General features: G+C 45.1%; 1 protein-coding gene across 1 annotated transcript in view; it reads left to right on the top strand.

The window, feature by feature from the left end:
• Window positions 1–280: 280 nt before the first annotated feature.
• gars1 (glycyl-tRNA synthetase 1) overlaps window positions 281–21,604 on the top strand; it is a 49,621-nt gene continuing 28,297 nt past the window's right edge. The window contains exons 1-3 of the mRNA XM_029744956.1: window positions 281–574; window positions 8,479–8,580; window positions 8,805–8,907. Coding sequence (XP_029600816.1) covers window positions 326–574; window positions 8,479–8,580; window positions 8,805–8,907 — 454 coding nt within the window. The 5' untranslated portion in view covers window positions 281–325. The remainder of the gene's footprint in view (window positions 575–8,478; window positions 8,581–8,804; window positions 8,908–21,604) is intronic.

The following is a 21,604-nucleotide window of genomic DNA, read 5'->3' as shown; positions in this document are numbered from 1 at the left end:
ATTTGAAGGGCTCTATGCAACGCCCATAAACAATTCCTTTAGGTAAGGGACAATAAGCTAAACCTTTATGGGAAACAAGGTGTTTTATGCAACCGGGCCATGAATGAGTTTATGAAAGATTCAGTTTACCATTTTGCTCTTCCTCAGTAACAGCTTCATCTGCTGGTGAAAGCTGGAATACTTTGTCGAATCTGCACCAAGTGTATTTATCAAATTTTCTAGGGAACATGTTGAAACTGCCACTTGATAACGGAAGCATTAATTTACTTGTTTTCTGAGATTTCATCATTCTGTTCCATCCACATTGTCGCTCCGCCCGCGGTCCATGCTTCGTAGAGCAACATCAGCACTGCTGAGGACCAGCACTGAGATTCACACTCTTCGCTCGGTGCCGAGGGTCTGCCGGTTTCTACAGTCGCTGCTGCGCTGTCCGACCCAAAACAGGTCGTTATCTCTGTCGGTCTGCTTGTGGAAGAAGAAGAAAAGTCTTTGGCTGGAGCTTTCCGAAGGACACAAAATGAGTGGCAATATTGAAGAAATCCTCGCCCCACTGAGGCTGGCAGTGAAAGAACAGGTAAATTGCCATTTAAAGCCACGGGAATTAAGCTAAAACCTTTTTTTTATCCACTCCAAACATCCCCACATCATCCATGCATTCATTAGTTATCTCCCAGAAATGACAGCTCAAACAAAGCTGCTGTAGCTGTTTATTTTGCTAGCTAACATTTACATACAACGTTAGCAGAGATCTTTGAATGTAGCATAGCCATGTAGCTAGCTAACGAACCGGTAGCCCCATAGCTACCGGTAGCTAGCATGCTAACTGATTTAAAGAAAATGTGCCTGTTAGTTGGAGATCTGTAGAGCAGTAAATAACTGATTTAATACAGCTATATTCTGTTGACAGTTGTACCAGCTAGCTTGGATATGATAAATAATTGTATTAAATCCATGCCTGCGCCCTGCGACTTATTTCCCCCCATGCCACGTTTCAGCCCAGAGCTGATTCACTGATATTTGGGTGGCAGTGTTTCCCCTAGTATTTTTTTTTTTTGCGGTTGTGTCAAAGTTAGCGTTGAGGGGCGAGGTAGTGGCTAGCCAATTGTGAGGTCTCCCCGACCAATGCTTTTAAAAGCCCTCATCTTGGCCACAAAGCTAACATTGTGCTGTTTTAAAGCAAATTACCTGCAATTCTGCACATTTTGTCATGGGACTGAGAGAAAATGTGCAGTTTCAAAGCTATTTCCTGTAATTAGACATTTTGCCTTGGCTGATGCCGAGTTCTTACTGAGTGACTTAAACATTATAACAAAATCAATGTGGTCCCCATGACATTTTTGGAATAAAAAATTGACTCTTGTTTTTATTGGTGATTGTGAGTTTGTATTTATGCCAAGTCAGCAGCTACTCTTCCTGGGGTCCATCAAAATGAAGGCTGTTATACATTTTTAAAAACAATACAATACATTCACAACACCCGGTGTGCCCTCTGGCCCCTACTCTACTAACACATATCTACAACACAACATCCATGTGTACGTATGTGTGTGTTTGTATGCATGTGTCTGTGCTTATGTTGTGTTGCTTACATAGTCCCTGCTGTTTCACAATGTATTTTTTATGTTTAAAAAATAATAATTCTGATTCTACTGCTGCATCAGTTACTTGATGTGGAATAGAGTTCCATGTAGTCATGGCTCTATGTAGTACTGTGAGCCTCCCATAGTCTGTTCTGGACTTGGGGACTGTGAAGAGACCTCTGGTGGCATGTCTTGTGGGGTATGTATGGGTGTCTGAGCTGTGTGCAAGTAGTTTAAACAGACCTCTGGTGGTATGTCTTGTGGGGTATGCATGGGTGTCTGAGCTGTGTGCCAGTAGTTTAAACAGACCTCTGGTGGCATGTCTTGTGGGGTATGCATGGGTGTCTGAGCTGTGTGCCAGTAGTTCAAACGGACAGCTCTGTGCATTCAACATGTCAATACCTCTCATAAATACAAGTAGTGATGAAGTCAACCTCTCCTCCACTTTGAACCAGGAGAAATTGACTGACTTACTAATGTTAGCCCCCTGTACATCCATGGACCAGCCGTGCTGCCCTGTTCTGAGCCAATTGCAATTTTCCTAAGTCCCTCTTTGTGGCACCTGACCACACGACTGAACAGTAGTCCAGGTGCGACAAAACTAGGGCCTGTAGGACCTGCCTTGTTGATAGTGTTGTTAAGAAGCTAGAAACTAGGGCCTGTAGGACCTGCCTTGTTGATAGTGTTGTTAAGAAGCTAGAAACTAGGGCCTGTAGGACCTGCCTTGTTGATAGTGTTGTTAAGAAGCTAGAAACTAGGGCCTGTAGGACCTGCCTTGTTGATAGTGTTGTTAAGAAGCTAGAAACTAGGGCCTGTAGGACCTGCCTTGTTGATAGTGCTGTTAAGAAGCTAGAAACTAGGGCCTGTAGGACCTGCCTTGTTGATAGTGCTGTTAAGAAGCTAGAAACTAGGGCCTGTAGGACCTGCCTTGTTGATAGTGCTGTTAAGAAGCTAGATATTAGGGCCTGTAGGACCTGCCTTGTTGATAGTGCTGTTAAGAAGGTAGATATTAGGGCCTGTAGGACCTGCCTTGTTGATAGTGTTGTTAAGAAGGTAGAAACTAGGGCCTGTAGGACCTGCCTTGTTGATAGTGTTGTTAAGAAGGTAGAAACTAGGGCCTGTAGGACCTGCCTTGTTGATAGTGTTGTTAAGAAGGTAGAAACTAGGGCCTGTAGGACCTGCCTTGTTGAAAGGGATGTTAAGAAGTTAGAGTAGCGCCGTTGACAGTTTACAATCCAGGGTTACTCCAAGTAGTTCTTGCTCAATTACCACATTATTCATTACAATGTTTAGTGAATGATTTGCCCCAAATACAATGGTTTTAGAAATATTTAGGACTAACTTATTCCTTGCCACCCACTCTGAAACTAACTGCAGCTCTTTGTTAACTTCTTAGAGATTGATTTGACAACAGCCAGTGAAAGTGCAGGGCGCCAAATTCAAACAACAGAAATCGCATAATTAAAATTCCTCAAACATACAAGTATTAAACACCATTTTAAAGATAAACTTCTTGTTAATCCAACCACAGTGTCCGATTTCAAAAAGGCTTTACGGTGAAAGCATACCATGCGATTCTGTTAGGTCAGCGCCTAGTCACAAATAACAGCCATTTTCCAGCCAGAGAGGAGTCACAGAAAGCAGAAATAGAGAGAAAATGAATCACTAACCTTTGATCTTCATCAGATGGCACTCATAGGACTTCATGTTACACAATATTTTGTATGTTTTGTTCGATAAAGTTCATATTTATATCCAAAAATCAGTTTACATTGGCGCGTTAATGTTCAGTAATGTTTTGCTTCTGCTTCAAGAGCAGTGTCTGTTTGCTCCTCATTAGACACCACAAACCAACAAATATTATTTACATCAACAACATAGGAATCGTTACAAAACTTATTGTGACCTCTTATACTATATCAGCACGATTCTGCCACCAGTTTTAAAAGATTATTATTTATTATATTTTTTTTGTTAAATATGTAGCTCCTTTTACTACAGACTTTTATATCAGGGTTTAGTTGTTTTAAATTTACACTGAAAATGATTTACCATCCTGAAAATGTGTGTATACAGTACCAGTCAAAAGTTTGGACACCTACCTATTCAATGATTTCTTTATTTATACTATTTTATACATGGTAGACCAATAACGAAGACATCAAAACTATGAAATAACAAATATGGAAGCATGTAGTCAACAAAAGTGTTAAACAAATCAAAATATATTTTTCAAAGTAGCCACCATTTGCCTTGATGACAGCTTTGCACACTCTTGGCATTCTCTCAACCAGCTTCATGAGGTAATCACCTGGAATGCATTTCAATTAGCAGGTGTGCCTTGTTAAAAGTTCATTTGTGGAGTTTCTTTCCTTAATGTGTTTTGAGCCAATCATTTGTTTTGTGACCAGGTAGGGGTGGCATACAGAAGACGGTAGGGCTGGGTGATATGGCCAAAATATTATATCATGGTATTTAAAAAATGAAAATGGACGGTATTTGTTTTTGAATAATAAAAGCTCTACATTAAGAGTAGTGAGTGATCCTAGGGTGGCAACACATAGACTCATTGAAATCACTTAGAATGTTTCTCCATTATTATTATTTTATGCACTTCAATTTAACTTCAACCAAAACAAATTTCAGCACTTTTATCATTTCTGTATTTCCTGCACTCAATTGCAGTGGTGGAAAAAGTACACAATTTGTCATACTTGAGTAAAAGTAAAGGTACCTTAATAGAAAAGTGAAAGTCACCCAGTAAAATACAACTTGAGTAAAAGTCCAAAAGTGTTTTGGTTTTAGATGTACTTAAATATCAAAACATTTACATTTTAGTCATTTAGCAGACGTTCTTATCCAGAGCGACTTACAGTAGTGAATGCATAAATTTTTTTCTCCGTACTGGTCCCCCGTGGGAATCGAACCCACAACCCTGGCGTTGCAAACACCATGCTCTACCAACTGAGCCACACGGGACTAAAAAAAAGTAAATGTCATTGATCAAATGTACTTAAGTATCAAATCATTTCAAATTCCTTATATTACGCAAACCAGATGGCACAATTTTCTTTTTATTTACGGATAGCCTGGGGAACACTCCAACACTCAAGACATGATTTACAAACAAAGCATTTGTGTTTAGTGAGTCCTCCAGATCAGAGGCAGTAGATGACCAGGGATCTCCTCTTGAAAAGTGCATGAATTGGACCATTTTCCTGTCCTGCCAAGCATTCAAAATGTAACGAGTACTTTTAGGTGTCAGGGAAAATGTATGGAGTAAAAAGTATTTTCATTAGGAATGTAGTGAAGTAACAGTTGTCAAAAAGAGTAAAGTACAGATACCCCAAAAGAATTGTACTTTTTTTTAACCAAAATATTTGACTTGTGAATTAGAGCAAAACTGTTGGAATCATGGAAATATAATGACTATTCTATAGTTAGATTATAATAGTGGGCACTTTGAATACTGTGTTTGAGATGACAACGAATTAAAATGCCAGGGAGAAGTTATTGTGACAGGGTAGGAACTAAAGTGTTGGTAAGTGTTTCCTAGGGGACTCTATAAGCTTTGGCTACATTGCATGTCCTCTTAGCTACTTCATGTAGCTAACATATTCTTCCTTTGCATATTCGTCTTTGATTTAGAAGATACTGTTGCACAAACAACATGCTGATTTAGGTCTACACCATCACTGGTATTATCAGGCTGTATTAGCTAGCTACGCTTGCTCTTACTCAGTACATTTATTAGCTAGCTATTAGCATTAGCGGCTAACAATTAGCGTCTGTCATGGAAATATTCAGTCAATCATATTTCTCATATACCGGAGCCTGTGAGTTCAAATAGACTTGTATTATGTTGTAATACAAGCCGAGCTGGTTCATGAAAACAACTAACTTTAGAGTTATTTACATAGTAACTCTGCTTAATGACTCATCCCTTCTGCCATTTAGCCACCGTTACCTTATTGCCTTGCACGCATTTTAGTTTGGTGTCATATTAGGGCATAGAAACTGTAGAGCCACATCAATAGTTAAAAAATACACACATGTTCTGGACTAAGACCGGTGCATGCATGTAGGTTCATAGCAACATTCCGTTGCATTCCGTTGCACAGAAATAACCAGACATGTCATCCTTCTAGCTCCTCTGAAAGGAACACCCATGTTCTGGAAAAGTCCCTAGAGGTGTAACCATAGCAATAGTACATATTAGGCCGTAACACAGTTACAGGAATAACCAGTCGTGTCCACACCCCAGACAAGTGCATGTCTAATGGTGTCTAATGACCCAGAGAACATATAGAGTTCACCCATCTTACTAGCTCTTCTGCAATTAATAATTAACACACATGGTCTAGAAAATTCTCTATATGTCTCACAAGATTTAGGGCAACTTGCTAAGAAAATACAAACTAGCTGTTTGCTGATGTAAGAAACACAAACTAATAGTGTCATTTATAGAACGCTAGTGGATTTATATTAAGAAGCAAAGTGAAAACAGCATTGTTGTCATGAACATTGCTGCATTGACCATGCAGACTGAACGCAAGCGTCTGGTGGTTGAGGAACAACAAATGCTCTCCTTGAGTGACGGGGCGTGGCTAGGTCTGTGTGGAAAGTGGCACGGAGAGAAAGAGCAGAGAGAGATGACTCAAGTAGCGAAGTAAACTATACAAATTTACGTTACACATGGCGTATCACATTGAACAAACAGAACATTCAAATACCATTTTAGAAGGTAAAGTAAAAACCCAAATCTATCCCTGCATCAATACCAGTATATCATAAAATACGGAATACCACCCAGCCCTATTTAGTAAAAGACCAAGTCCATATTATGGCAAGAACGGCTCAAATCAGCAAAGAGAAACAACAGTCCATCATTACTTTAAGAAATGGTGAGACAATGCGGAAAATTTCAAGAACTTTGAATGTTTCTTCAAGTGCAGTTGCAAAAACCATCAAGCGCTATGATGAAACTGGCTCTCATGAGAACCGCCACAGGAAAGGAAGACCCAGAGTTACCTCTGCTGCAGAGGATACGTTCATTAGAGTTACCAACCTCAGACTGCAGCCCAAATAAATGCTTCACAGAGTTCAAGTAACAGACACATCTCAACATCAACTGTTCAGAGGAGACTGCATGAATCAGACCTTCATGGTCAAATTGCTGCAAAGAAACCACTAAAAAAGGACACCAATAAGAAGAGACTTGCTTGGGCCAAGAAACACAAACAATAGACCGGTGGAAATTTGTCCTTTTGGTCTGATGAGTCCAAATTTTAGGTTTTTGGTTCCAACTACTGTGTCTTTGTGAGACGCGGAGCAGGTGAATGGATGATCTCTGCATGTTCCCACCGTGAAGCATGGAGGAGGAGGTGTTATGGTGTGGGGTGATTTGCTGGTGACACTGTCTGATTTATTTCTAATTCAAGGCACACTTAACCAGCATGGCTACCACAGCATTCTGCAGCGATACGCCATCCCATCTGGTTTGGGATTAGTCCCACTATCATTTGTTTTTCAACAGGACAATGACCCATCACACCTCCAGACTGTGTAAGGGCTATTTGACCAAGGAGAGTGATGGAGTGCTGCATCAGATGACCTGACCTCCACAATCACCTGACCTCAACCCAATTGAGATGGTTTGGGATGTGTTGGACCACAGAGTGAAGGAAAAGCAGCCAACAAGTGCTCAGCATATGTGGGAATGCCTTCTAAACTGTTGGAAAAGCATTCCAGGTGAAGCTGGTTGACAGAATGCCAAGAGTGTGCAAAGCTGTCATCATGGAAAATGTTGGCTACTTTGAAGAATCTCAAATATAAAATATATTTTAATTTGACACTTGGTTACTACATGATTCCATGTGTTTCAAAGTTTTGATGTCTTCCCTATTATTCTACAATGTATAAAATAGTAAAAATAAATACAAATTCTTGAATGAGTAGGTGTCCAAACTTTTGACTAGTACTGTATGTACATTTATTTTTATTTCCATTTTGGAGAGAGAGCGAGAGGTTCATTGTAAATAAGATTATTTGTTCTTAACTGACTTGCCTAGTTAAATAAAGGTCACGTTGTACAGCGCCATATTTTCCTAACGGAAACCCTGAGGGTTTCGTTTTTCTTGGAATAGAAACACCATAATATTAATCATATTCAGCTACATTTCTTAATAAATCCCATATACTATATTCTTACAAAAATGGTTTACATTCTCTAGTACAGCCAGTATTAAAGACTATCAAATGCTCCTCAAAGGTTCCCTCTGGTGGTCTAACTAGCATTCATGGTAACAATGGCTGACAATTAAATAACGCGGCAGAGAATTCTGCGGCAGCCCGCAAGGTGAGCTGCAGTATGATGTAACTTTTACAGGAAGAACCACTGTAGGTGTGTCAAATTTTGTACGTATGGAACATTTCTGGGATCTTTTATTTCAGCTCATGAATCATGGGACCACCACTTACACACACTGAACAAAACACAAGGTGTGTGTGGGGGGCTCAATATTACAATGTACAAAACATTAGGAACACCTATTTTTCCCCACATCCTATTTCTGAGGAATGCCGGCAACGATTTAGTGGTGGCCTGCAACTGCTAAATAAATCTAGGGGAAACACTGGGTGGGCAGGTTGGAGTCAGTCCTCTCTGCCATCTATATATGGATCTTTAGCATTTGCAGGAACTCTAGAGATATATATATATATATATATATATATATATATATATATATATATTTTTTTTTTAACTAGGCAAGTCAGTTAAGAACAAATTCTCATTTACAGTTTACCATGAAGGTCTCCTAACGACAGCAGAAACGTTCAGTCAAGTGTGGGAAGTAGTAGTATTCTGTCAGCTCTAGGTGTAATTGTCACGTTACAGGGTGAGTTGGTGCGTCAGATGAAACAGGATGGTGCCCCTGATGTTGACGTCCTTAAAGCTGTGGCTGAACTGAAAGCTAGGAAGAGAACTCTGGAAACTAAGGTGAGCTCTGTTACAGCATCTCCTATAGTATAGCCTACTACAGTATGCCAGAATCGCACCAAATACTTTTCTGATTGAAGCAATGGTTTAATCTTTCCAATAACTTCACAATCAGCCGTCTTTTAAAAGCTGAAATCAGCTTTGGTAGGTATGCACTACCTTAGATCTGTAGTGTTTTGTGTCTTCTCAAACTGTTAATCACCACACTACTGTTTGCATTTCAGGAACTGTCTCTGCAGCCCAAAGATGACATAGTTGACAGAACCAAGATGGAGGACACGTTGAAGAGGAGATTCTTCTACGACCAGGCCTTCGCTATCTATGGAGGTGAGATCTATGTAACACCTAGTTATGGTTGGAGGCGTACGCTGAGGGCGTACACTGAGGGCGTACACTGAGGGCGTACACTGAGGGCGTACACTGACAACGACAATCACATTTTATTTGTGTGAGTTGTCTGAATGTCTGTAATGTTCCCTCTACAGGTGTGAGTGGTCTGTAATGTTCCCTCTACAGGTGTGAGTGGTCTGTAATGTTCCCTCTACAGGTGTGAGTGGTCTGTAATGTTCCCTCTACAGGTGTGAGTGGTCTGTAATGTTCCCTCTACAGGTGTGAGTGGTCTGTAATGTTCCCTCTACAGGTGTGAGTGGTCTGTAATGTTCCCTCTACAGGTGTGAGTGGTCTGTAATGTTCCCTCTACAGGTGTGAGTGGTCTGTAACGTTCCCTCTACAGGTGTGAGTGGTCTGTAACGTTCCCTCTACAGGTGTGAGTGGTCTGTAACGTTCCCTCTACAGGTGTGAGTGGTCTAATGTTCCCTCTACAGGTGTGAGTGGTCTGTATGTCTGTAATGTTCCCTCTACAGGTGTGAGTGGTCTGTAATGTTCCCTCTACAGGTGTGAGTGGTCTGTATGTCTGTAACGTTCCCTCTACAGGTGTGAGTGGTCTGTAATGTTCCCTCTACAGGTGTGAGTGGTCTGTAACGTTCCCTCTACAGGTGTGAGTGGTCTGTAACGTTCCCTCTACAAGTGTGAGTGGTCTGTAACGTTCCCTCTACAGGTGTGAGTGGTCTGTAACGTTCCCTCTACAGGTGTGAGTGGTCTGTAACGTTCCCTCTACAGGTGTGAGTGGTCTGTAATGTTCCCTCTACAGGTGTGAGTGGTCTGTATGTCTGTAATGTTCCCTCTACAGGTGTGAGTGGTCTGTATGTCTGTAATGTTCCCTCTACAGGTGTGAGTGGTCTGTATTGTTCCCTCTACAGGTGTGAGTGGTCTGTATTGTTCCCTCTACAGGTGTGAGTGGTCTGTATTGTTCCCTCTACAGGTGTGAGTGGTCTGTAATGTTCCCTCTACAGGTGTGAGTGGTCTGTAATGTTCCCTCTACAGGTGTGAGTGGTCTGTAATGTTCCCTCTACAGGTGTGAGTGGTCTGTAATGTTCCCTCTACAGGTGTGAGTGGTCTGTAATGTTCCCTCTACAGGTGTGAGTGGTCTGTAACGTTCCCTCTACAGGTGTGAGTGGTCTGTAACGTTCCCTCTACAGGTGTGAGTGGTCTGTAACGTTCCCTCTACAGGTGTGAGTGGTCTGTAACGTTCCCTCTACAGGTGTGAGTGGTCTGTAACGTTCCCTCTACAGGTGTGAGTGGTCTGTAACGTTCCCTCTACAGGTGTGAGTGGTCTGTATGTCTGTAATGTTCCCTCTACAGGTGTGAGTGGTCTGTATGTCTGTAATGTTCCCTCTACAGGTGTGAGTGGTCTGTATTGTTCCCTCTACAGGTGTGAGTGGTCTGTATTGTTCCCTCTACAGGTGTGAGTGGTCTGTATTGTTCCCTCTACAGGTGTGAGTGGTCTGTAATGTTCCCTCTACAGGTGTGAGTGGTCTGTAATGTTCCCTCTACAGGTGTGAGTGGTCTGTAATGTTCCCTCTACAGGTGTGAGTGGTCTGTAATGTTCCCTCTACAGGTGTGAGTGGTCTGTATGTCTGTAACGTTCCCTCTACAGGTGTGAGTGGTCTGTAATGTTCCCTCTACAGGTGAGTGGTCTGTATGTCTGTAACGTTCCCTCTACAGGTGTGAGTGGTCTGTAACGTTCCCTCTACAGGTGTGAGTGGTCTGTAATGTTCCCTCTACAGGTGTGAGTGGTCTGTATGTCTGTAACGTTCCCTCTACAGGTGTGAGTGGTCTGTAATGTTCCCTCTACAGGTGTGAGTGGTCTGTAACGTTCCCTCTACAGGTGTGAGTGGTCTGTAATGTTCCCTCTACAGGTGTGAGTGGTCTGTATGTCTGTAATGTTCCCTCTACAGGTGTGAGTGGTCTGTATTGTTCCCTCTACAGGTGTGAGTGGTCTGTATTGTTCCCTCTACAGGTGTGAGTGGTCTGTAATGTTCCCTCTACAGGTGTGAGTGGTCTGTAATGTTCCCTCTACAGGTGTGAGCGGTCTGTAATGTTCCCTCTACAGGTGTGAGTGGTCTGTATTGTTCCCTCTACAGGTGTGAGTGGTCTGTATGTCTGTAACGTTCCCTCTACAGGTGTGAGTGGTCTGTATGTCTGTAACGTTCCCTCTACAGGTGTGAGTGGTCTGTATGTCTGTAATGTTCACTCTACAGGTGTGAGTGGTCTGTAATGTTCCCTCTACAGGTGTGAGTGGTCTGTATGTCTGTAATGTTCCCTCTACAAGTGTGAGTGGTCTGTAATGTTCCCTCTACAGGTGTGAGTGGTCTGTATTGTTCCCTCTACAGGTGTGAGTCGTCTGTATGTCTGTAATGTTCCCTCTACAGGTGTGAGTGGTCTGTAATGTTCCCTCCACAGGTGTGAGTGGTCTGTAATGTTCCCTCTACAGGTGTGAGTGGTCTGTAATGTTCCCTCTACAGGTGTGAGTGGTCTGTATGTCTGTAACGTTCCCTCTACAGGTGTGAGTGGTCTGTATGTCTGTAATGTTCTCTCTACAGGTGTGAGTGCTCTGTAATGTTCCCTCTACAGGTGTGAGTGGTCTGTAACGTTCCCTCTACAGGTGTGAGTGGTCTGTAATGTTCCCTCTACAGGTGTGAGTGGTCTGTAATGTTCCCTCTACAGGTGTGAGTGGTCTGTAATGTTCCCTCTACAGGTGTGAGTGGTCTGTATGTCTGTAACGTTCCCTCTACAGGTGCGAGTGGTCTGTAATGTTCCCTCTACAGGTGTGAGTGGTCTGTATGTCTGTAATGTTCCCTCTACAGGTGTGAGTGGTCTGTAACGTTCCCTCTACAGGTGTGAGTGGTCTGTAACGTTCCCTCTACAGGTGTGAGTGGTCTGTAACGTTCCCTCTACAGGTGTGAGTGGTCTGTAATGTTCCCTCTACAGGTGTGAGTGGTCTGTATGTCTGTAATGTTCCCTCTACAGGTGTGAGTGGTCTGTAATGTTCCCTCTACAGGTGTGAGTGGTCTGTAATGTTCCCTCTACAGGTGTGAGTGGTCTGTAATGTTCCCTCTACAGGTGTGAGGTGTCTGTAATGTTCCCTCTACAGGTGTGAGTGGTCTGTATGTCTGTAACGTTCCCTCTACAGGTGTGAGTGGTCTGTATGTCTGTAACGTTCCCTCTACAGGTGTGAGTGGTCTGTATGTCTGTAATGTTCCCTCTACAGGTGTGAGTGGTCTGTAATGTTCCCTCTACAGGTGTGAGTGGTCTGTATGACTGTAACGTTCCCTCTACAGGTGTGAGTTGTCTGTAACGTTCCCTCTACAGGTGTAAGTGGTCTGTAACGTTCCCTCTACAGGTGTAAGTGGTCTGTAACGTTCCCTCTACAGGTGTGAGTGGTCTGTAACGTTCCCTCTACAGGTGTGAGTGGTCTGTAATGTTCCCTCTACAGGTGTGAGTGGTCTGTATGTCTGTAATGTTCCCTCTACAGGTGTGAGTGGTCTGTAATGTTCCCTCTACAGCTGTGAGTGGTCTGTATGTCTGTAACGTTCCCTCTACAGGTGTGAGTGGTCTGTATGTCTGTAATGTTCCCTCTACAGGTGTGAGTGGTCTGTAATGTTCCCTCTACAGGTGTGAGTGGTCTGTATTGTTCCCTCTACAGGTGTGAGTGGTCTGTATTGTTCCCTCTACAGGTGTGAGTGGTCTGTAATGTTCACTCTACAGGTGTGAGTGGTCTGTAATGTTCCCTCTACAGGTGTGAGTGGTCTGTAATGTTCCCTCTACAGGTGTGAGTGGTCTGTAATGTTCCCTCTACAGGTGTGAGTGGTCTGTAATGTTCCCTCTACAGGTGTGAGTGGTCTGTAATGTTCCCTCTACAGGTGTGAGTGGTCTGTAATGTTCCCTCTACAGGTGTGAGTGGTCTGTAATGTTCCCTCTACAGGTGTGAGTGGTCTGTAATGTTCCCTCTACAGGTGTGAGTGGTCTGTAATGTTCCCTCTACAGGTGTGAGTGGTCTGTAATGTTCCCTCTACAGGTGTGAGTGGTCTGTAATGTTCCCTCTACAGGTGTGAGTGGTCTGTATGTCTGTAACGTTCCCTCTACAGGTGTGAGTGGTCTGTATGTCTGTAATGTTCCCTCTACAGGTGTGAGTGGTCTGTAACGTTCCCTCTACAGGTGTGAGTGGTCTGTAACGTTCCCTCTACAGGTGTGAGTGGTCTGTAACGTTCCCTCTACAGGTGTGAGTGGTCTGTAATGTTCCCTCTACAGGTGTGAGTGGTCTGTAATGTTCCCTCTACAGGTGTGAGTGGTCTGTATGTTCCCTCTACAGGTGTGAGTGGTCTGTATGTCTGTAACGTTCCCTCTACAGGTTTGAGTGGTCTGTATGTCTGTAACGTTCCCTCTACAGGTGTGAGTGGTCTGTATGTCTGTAATGTTCCCTCTACAGGTGTGAGTGGTCTGTAACGTTCCCTCTACAGGTGTGAGTGGTCTGTAACGTTCCCTCTACAGGTGTGAGTGGTCTGTAACGTTCCCTCTACAGGTGTGAGTGGTCTGTAACGTTCCCTCTACAGGTGTGAGTGGTCTGTAACGTTCCCTCTACAGGTGTGAGTGGTCTGTAATGTTCCCTCTACAGGTGTGAGTGGTCTGTAACGTTCCCTCTACAGGTGTGAGTGGTCTGTATGTCTGTAACGTTCCCTCTACAGGTGTGAGTGGTCTGTATGTCTGTAACGTTCCCTCTACAGGTGTGAGTGGTTTGTAATGTTCCCTCTACAGGTGTGAGTGGTCTGTATGTCTGTAACGTTCCCTCTACAGGTGTGAGTGGTCTGTATGTCTGTAACGTTCCCTCTACAGGTGTGAGTGGTCTGTAACGTTCCCTCTACAGGTGTGAGTGGTCTGTAACGTTCCCTCTACAGGTGTGAGTGGTCTGTAATGTTCCCTCTACAGGTGTGAGTGGTCTGTAACGTTCCCTATACAGGTGTGAGTGGTCTGTAACGTTCCCTCTACAGGTGTGAGTGGTCTGTAATGTTCCCTCTACAGGTGTGAGTGGTCTGTATGTCTGTAACGTTCCCTCTACAGGTGTGAGTGGTCTGTATGTCTGTAATGTTCCCTCTACAGGTGTGAGTGGTCTGTAATGTTCCCTCTACAGGTGTGAGTGGTCTGTATGTCTGTAATGTTCCCTCTACAGGTGTGAGTGGTCTGTATGTCTGTAACGTTCCCTCTACAGGTGTGAGTGGTCTGTAACGTTCCCTCTACAGGTGTGAGTGGTCTGTATGTCTGTAACGTTCCCTCTACAGGTGTGAGTGGTCTGTATGTCTGTAACGTTCCCTCTATAGGTGTGAGTGGTCTGTATGTCTGTAATGTTCCCTCTACAGGTGTGAGTGGTCTGTAATGTTCCCTCTACAGGTGTGAGAGGTCTGTATGACTGTAACGTTCCCTCTACAGGTGTGAGTGGTCTGTATGACTGTAACGTTCCCTCTACAGGTGTGAGTGGTCTGTAATGTTCCCTCTACAGGTGTGAGTGGTCTGTAATGTTCCCTCTACAGGTGTGAGTGGTCTGTAATGTTCCCTCTACAGGTGTGAGTGGTCTGTAACGTTCCCTCTACAGGTGTGAGTGGTCTGTAACGTTCCCTCTACAGGTGTGAGTGGTCTGTAACGTTCCCTCTACAGGTGTGAGTGGTCTGTAACGTTCCCTCTACAGGTGTGAGTGGTCTGTAATGTTCCCTCTACAGGTGTGAGTGGTCTGTAACGTTCCCTCTACAGGTGTGAGTGGTCTGTAACGTTCCCTCTACAGGTGTGAGTGGTCTGTAATGTTCCCTCTACAGGTGTGAGTGGTCTGTATGTCTGTAATGTTCCCTCTACAGGTGTGAGTGGTCTGTATGTCTGTAATGTTCCCTCTACAGGTGTGAGTGGTCTGTAACGTTCCCTCTACAGGTGTGAGTGGTCTGTAACGTTCCCTCTACAGGTGTGAGTTGTCTGTAACGTTCCCTCTACAGGTGTAAGTGGTCTGTAACGTTCCCTCTACAGGTGTAAGTGGTCTGTAACGTTCCCTCTACAGGTGTAAGTGGTCTGTAACGTTCCCTCTACAGGTGTGAGTGGTCTGTAATGTTCCCTCTACAGGTGTGAGTGGTCTGTATGTCTGTAACGTTCCCTCTACAGGTGTGAGTGGTCTGTAATGTTCCCTCTACAGGTGTGAGTGGTCTGTAACGTTCCCTCTACAGGTGTGAGTGGTCTGTAACGTTCCCTCTACAAGTGTGAGTGGTCTGTAACGTTCCCTCTACAGGTGTGAGTGGTCTGTAACGTTCCCTCTACAGGTGTGAGTGGTCTGTAACGTTCCCTCTACAGGTGTGAGTGGTCTGTAATGTTCCCTCTACAGGTGTGAGTGGTCTGTATGTCTGTAATGTTCCCTCTACAGGTGTGAGTGGTCTGTATGTCTGTAATGTTCCCTCTACAGGTGTGAGTGGTCTGTATTGTTCCCTCTACAGGTGTGAGTGGTCTGTATTGTTCCCTCTACAGGTGTGAGTGGTCTGTATTGTTCCCTCTACAGGTGTGAGTGGTCTGTAATGTTCCCTCTACAGGTGTGAGTGGTCTGTAATGTTCCCTCTACAGGTGTGAGTGGTCTGTAATGTTCCCTCTACAGGTGTGAGTGGTCTGTAATGTTCCCTCTACAGGTGTGAGTGGTCTGTAATGTTCCCTCTACAGGTGTGAGTGGTCTGTAACGTTCCCTCTACAGGTGTGAGTGGTCTGTAACGTTCCCTCTACAGGTGTGAGTGGTCTGTAACGTTCCCTCTACAGGTGTGAGTGGTCTGTAACGTTCCCTCTACAGGTGTGAGTGGTCTGTAACGTTCCCTCTACAGGTGTGAGTGGTCTGTAACGTTCCCTCTACAGGTGTGAGTGGTCTGTAACGTTCCCTCTACAGGTGTGAGTGGTCTGTATGTCTGTAATGTTCCCTCTACAGGTGTGAGTGGTCTGTATTGTTCCCTCTACAGGTGTGAGTGGTCTGTATTGTTCCCTCTACAGGTGTGAGTGGTCTGTATTGTTCCCTCTACAGGTGTGAGTGGTCTGTAATGTTCCCTCTACAGGTGTGAGTGGTCTGTAATGTTCCCTCTACAGGTGTGAGTGGTCTGTAATGTTCCCTCTACAGGTGTGAGTGGTCTGTAATGTTCCCTCTACAGGTGTGAGTGGTCTGTATGTCTGTAACGTTCCCTCTACAGGTGTGAGTGGTCTGTAATGTTCCCTCTACAGGTGAGTGGTCTGTATGTCTGTAACGTTCCCTCTACAGGTGTGAGTGGTCTGTAACGTTCCCTCTACAGGTGTGAGTGGTCTGTAATGTTCCCTCTACAGGTGTGAGTGGTCTGTATGTCTGTAACGTTCCCTCTACAGGTGTGAGTGGTCTGTAATGTTCCCTCTACAGGTGTGAGTGGTCTGTAACGTTCCCTCTACAGGTGTGAGTGGTCTGTAATGTTCCCTCTACAGGTGTGAGTGGTCTGTATGTCTGTAATGTTCCCTCTACAGGTGTGAGTGGTCTGTATTGTTCCCTCTACAGGTGTGAGTGGTCTGTATTGTTCCCTCTACAGGTGTGAGTGGTCTGTAATGTTCCCTCTACAGGTGTGAGTGGTCTGTAATGTTCCCTCTACAGGTGTGAGCGGTCTGTAATGTTCCCTCTACAGGTGTGAGTGGTCTGTATTGTTCCCTCTACAGGTGTGAGTGGTCTGTATGTCTGTAACGTTCCCTCTACAGGTGTGAGTGGTCTGTATGTCTGTAACGTTCCCTCTACAGGTGTGAGTGGTCTGTATGTCTGTAACGTTCCCTCTACAGGTGTGAGTGGTCTGTATGTCTGTAATGTTCACTCTACAGGTGTGAGTGGTCTGTAATGTTCCCTCTACAGGTGTGAGTGGTCTGTATGTCTGTAATGTTCCCTCTACAAGTGTGAGTGGTCTGTAATGTTCCCTCTACAGGTGTGAGTGGTCTGTATTGTTCCCTCTACAGGTGTGAGTCGTCTGTATGTCTGTAATGTTCCCTCTACAGGTGTGAGTGGTCTGTAATGTTCCCTCCACAGGTGTGAGTGGTCTGTAATGTTCCCTCTACAGGTGTGAGTGGTCTGTAATGTTCCCTCTACAGGTGTGAGTGGTCTGTATGTCTGTAACGTTCCCTCTACAGGTGTGAGTGGTCTGTATGTCTGTAATGTTCTCTCTACAGGTGTGAGTGCTCTGTAATGTTCCCTCTACAGGTGTGAGTGGTCTGTAACGTTCCCTCTACAGGTGTGAGTGGTCTGTAATGTTCCCTCTACAGGTGTGAGTGGTCTGTAATGTTCCCTCTACAGGTGTGAGTGGTCTGTAATGTTCCCTCTACAGGTGTGAGTGGTCTGTATGTCTGTAACGTTCCCTCTACAGGTGCGAGTGGTCTGTAATGTTCCCTCTACAGGTGTGAGTGGTCTGTATGTCTGTAATGTTCCCTCTACAGGTGTGAGTGGTCTGTAACGTTCCCTCTACAGGTGTGAGTGGTCTGTAACGTTCCCTCTACAGGTGTGAGTGGTCTGTAACGTTCCCTCTACAGGTGTGAGTGGTCTGTAATGTTCCCTCTACAGGTGTGAGTGGTCTGTATGTCTGTAATGTTCCCTCTACAGGTGTGAGTGGTCTGTAATGTTCCCTCTACAGGTGTGAGTGGTCTGTAATGTTCCCTCTACAGGTGTGAGTGGTCTGTAATGTTCCCTCTACAGGTGTGAGGTGTCTGTAATGTTCCCTCTACAGGTGTGAGTGGTCTGTATGTCTGTAACGTTCCCTCTACAGGTGTGAGTGGTCTGTATGTCTGTAACGTTCCCTCTACAGGTGTGAGTGGTCTGTATGTCTGTAATGTTCCCTCTACAGGTGTGAGTGGTCTGTAATGTTCCCTCTACAGGTGTGAGTGGTCTGTATGACTGTAACGTTCCCTCTACAGGTGTGAGTTGTCTGTAACGTTCCCTCTACAGGTGTAAGTGGTCTGTAACGTTCCCTCTACAGGTGTAAGTGGTCTGTAACGTTCCCTCTACAGGTGTGAGTGGTCTGTAACGTTCCCTCTACAGGTGTGAGTGGTCTGTAATGTTCCCTCTACAGGTGTGAGTGGTCTGTATGTCTGTAATGTTCCCTCTACAGGTGTGAGTGGTCTGTAATGTTCCCTCTACAGCTGTGAGTGGTCTGTATGTCTGTAACGTTCCCTCTACAGGTGTGAGTGGTCTGTATGTCTGTAATGTTCCCTCTACAGGTGTGAGTGGTCTGTAATGTTCCCTCTACAGGTGTGAGTGGTCTGTATTGTTCCCTCTACAGGTGTGAGTGGTCTGTATTGTTCCCTCTACAGGTGTGAGTGGTCTGTAATGTTCACTCTACAGGTGTGAGTGGTCTGTAATGTTCCCTCTACAGGTGTGAGTGGTCTGTAATGTTCCCTCTACAGGTGTGAGTGGTCTGTAATGTTCCCTCTACAGGTGTGAGTGGTCTGTAATGTTCCCTCTACAGGTGTGAGTGGTCTGTAATGTTCCCTCTACAGGTGTGAGTGGTCTGTAATGTTCCCTCTACAGGTGTGAGTGGTCTGTAATGTTCCCTCTACAGGTGTGAGTGGTCTGTAATGTTCCCTCTACAGGTGTGAGTGGTCTGTAATGTTCCCTCTACAGGTGTGAGTGGTCTGTAATGTTCCCTCTACAGGTGTGAGTGGTCTGTAATGTTCCCTCTACAGGTGTGAGTGGTCTGTAATGTTCCCTCTACAGGTGTGAGTGGTCTGTATGTCTGTAACGTTCCCTCTACAGGTGTGAGTGGTCTGTATGTCTGTAATGTTCCCTCTACAGGTGTGAGTGGTCTGTAACGTTCCCTCTACAGGTGTGAGTGGTCTGTAACGTTCCCTCTACAGGTGTGAGTGGTCTGTAACGTTCCCTCTACAGGTGTGAGTGGTCTGTAATGTTCCCTCTACAGGTGTGAGTGGTCTGTAATGTTCCCTCTACAGGTGTGAGTGGTCTGTAATGTTCCCTCTACAGGTGTGAGTGGTCTGTATGTCTGTAACGTTCCCTCTACAGGTTTGAGTGGTCTGTATGTCTGTAACGTTCCCTCTACAGGTGTGAGTGGTCTGTATGTCTGTAATGTTCCCTCTACAGGTGTGAGTGGTCTGTAACGTTCCCTCTACAGGTGTGAGTGGTCTGTAACGTTCCCTCTACAGGTGTGAGTGGTCTGTAACGTTCCCTCTACAGGTGTGAGTGGTCTGTAACGTTCCCTCTACAGGTGTGAGTGGTCTGTAACGTTCCCTCTACAGGTGTGAGTGGTCTGTAATGTTCCCTCTACAGGTGTGAGTGGTCTGTAACGTTCCCTCTACAGGTGTGAGTGGTCTGTATGTCTGTAACGTTCCCTCTACAGGTGTGAGTGGTCTGTATGTCTGTAACGTTCCCTCTACAGGTGTGAGTGGTTTGTAATGTTCCCTCTACAGGTGTGAGTGGTCTGTATGTCTGTAACGTTCCCTCTACAGGTGTGAGTGGTCTGTATGTCTGTAACGTTCCCTCTACAGGTGTGAGTGGTCTGTAACGTTCCCTCTACAGGTGTGAGTGGTCTGTAACGTTCCCTCTACAGGTGTGAGTGGTCTGTAATGTTCCCTCTACAGGTGTGAGTGGTCTGTAACGTTCCCTATACAGGTGTGAGTGGTCTGTAACGTTCCCTCTACAGGTGTGAGTGGTCTGTAATGTTCCCTCTACAGGTGTGAGTGGTCTGTATGTCTGTAACGTTCCCTCTACAGGTGTGAGTGGTCTGTATGTCTGTAATGTTCCCTCTACAGGTGTGAGTGGTCTGTAATGTTCCCTCTACAGGTGTGAGTGGTCTGTATGTCTGTAATGTTCCCTCTACAGGTGTGAGTGGTCTGTATGTCTGTAACGTTCCCTCTACAGGTGTGAGTGGTCTGTAACGTTCCCTCTACAGGTGTGAGTGGTCTGTATGTCTGTAACGTTCCCTCTACAGGTGTGAGTGGTCTGTATGTCTGTAACGTTCCCTCTATAGGTGTGAGTGGTCTGTATGTCTGTAATGTTCCCTCTACAGGTGTGAGTGGTCTGTAATGTTCCCTCTACAGGTGTGAGAGGTCTGTATGACTGTAACGTTCCCTCTACAGGTGTGAGTGGTCTGTATGACTGTAACGTTCCCTCTACAGGTGTGAGTGGTCTGTAATGTTCCCTCTACAGGTGTGAGTGGTCTGTAATGTTCCCTCTACAGGTGTGAGTGGTCTGTAATGTTCCCTCTACAGGTGTGAGTGGTCTGTAATGTTCCCTCTACAGGTGTGAGTGGTCTGTAACGTTCCCTCTACAGGTGTGAGTGGTCTGTAACGTTCCCTCTACAGGTGTGAGTGGTCTGTAACGTTCCCTCTACAGGTGTGAGTGGTCTGTAACGTTCCCTCTACAGGTGTGAGTGGTCTGTAATGTTCCCTCTACAGGTGTGAGTGGTCTGTAACGTTCCCTCTACAGGTGTGAGTGGTCTGTAACGTTCCCTCTACAGGTGTGAGTGGTCTGTAATGTTCCCTCTACAGGTGTGAGTGGTCTGTATGTCTGTAATGTTCCCTCTACAGGTGTGAGTGGTCTGTATGTCTGTAATGTTCCCTCTACAGGTGTGAGTGGTCTGTAACGTTCCCTCTACAGGTGTGAGTGGTCTGTAACGTTCCCTCTACAGGTGTGAGTTGTCTGTAACGTTCCCTCTACAGGTGTAAGTGGTCTGTAACGTTCCCTCTACAGGTGTAAGTGGTCTGTAACGTTCCCTCTACAGGTGTAAGTGGTCTGTAACGTTCCCTCTACAGGTGTGAGTGGTCTGTAACGTTCCCTCTACAGGTGTGAGTGGTCTGTAATGTTCCCTCTACAGGTGTGAGTGGTCTGTATGTCTGTAATGTTCCCTCTACAGGTGTGAGTGGTCTGTAATGTTCCCTCTACAGCTGTGAGTGGTCTGTATGTCTGTAACGTTCCCTCTACAGGTGTGAGTGGTCTGTATGTCTGTAATGTTCCCTCTACAGGTGTGAGTGGTCTGTAATGTTCCCTCTACAGGTGTGAGTGGTCTGTATTGTGCCCTCTACAGGTGTGAGTGGTCTGTAATGTTCCCTCTACAGGTGTGAGTGGTCTGTAATGTTCCCTCTACAGGTGTGAGTGGTCTGTAATGTTCCCTCTACAGGTGTGAGTGGTCTGTAATGTTCCCTCTACAGGTGTGAGTGGTCTGTAATGTTCCCTCTACAGGTGTGAGTGGTCTGTAATGTTCCCTCTACAGGTGTGAGTGGTCTGTAATGTTCCCTCTACAGGTGTGAGTGGTCTGTAATGTTCCCTCTACAGGTGTGAGTGGTCTGTAATGTTCCCTCTACAGGTGTGAGTGGTCTGTAATGTTCCCTCTACAGGTGTGAGTGGTCTGTAATGTTCCCTCTACAGGTGTGAGTGGTCTGTAACGTTCCCTCTACAGGTGTGAGTGGTCTGTAACGTTCCCTCTACAGGTGTGAGTGGTCTGTAACGTTCCCTCTACAGGTGTGAGTGGTCTGTAATGTTCCCTCTACAGGTGTGAGTGGTCTGTAACGTTCCCTCTACAGGTGTGAGTGGTCTGTAACGTTCCCTCTACAGGTGTGAGTGGTCTGTAACGTTCCCTCTACAGGTGTGAGTGGTCTGTAACGTTCCCTCTAC

The sequence above is a fragment of the Salmo trutta genome, unplaced genomic scaffold (assembly GCF_901001165.1).
Source record: "Salmo trutta unplaced genomic scaffold, fSalTru1.1, whole genome shotgun sequence".
Lineage (NCBI taxonomy): Eukaryota > Metazoa > Chordata > Actinopteri > Salmoniformes > Salmonidae > Salmo > Salmo trutta.
Note: the sequence above shows the minus strand (reverse complement) of the source record. Positions and strands in the feature narration are given on the sequence as shown.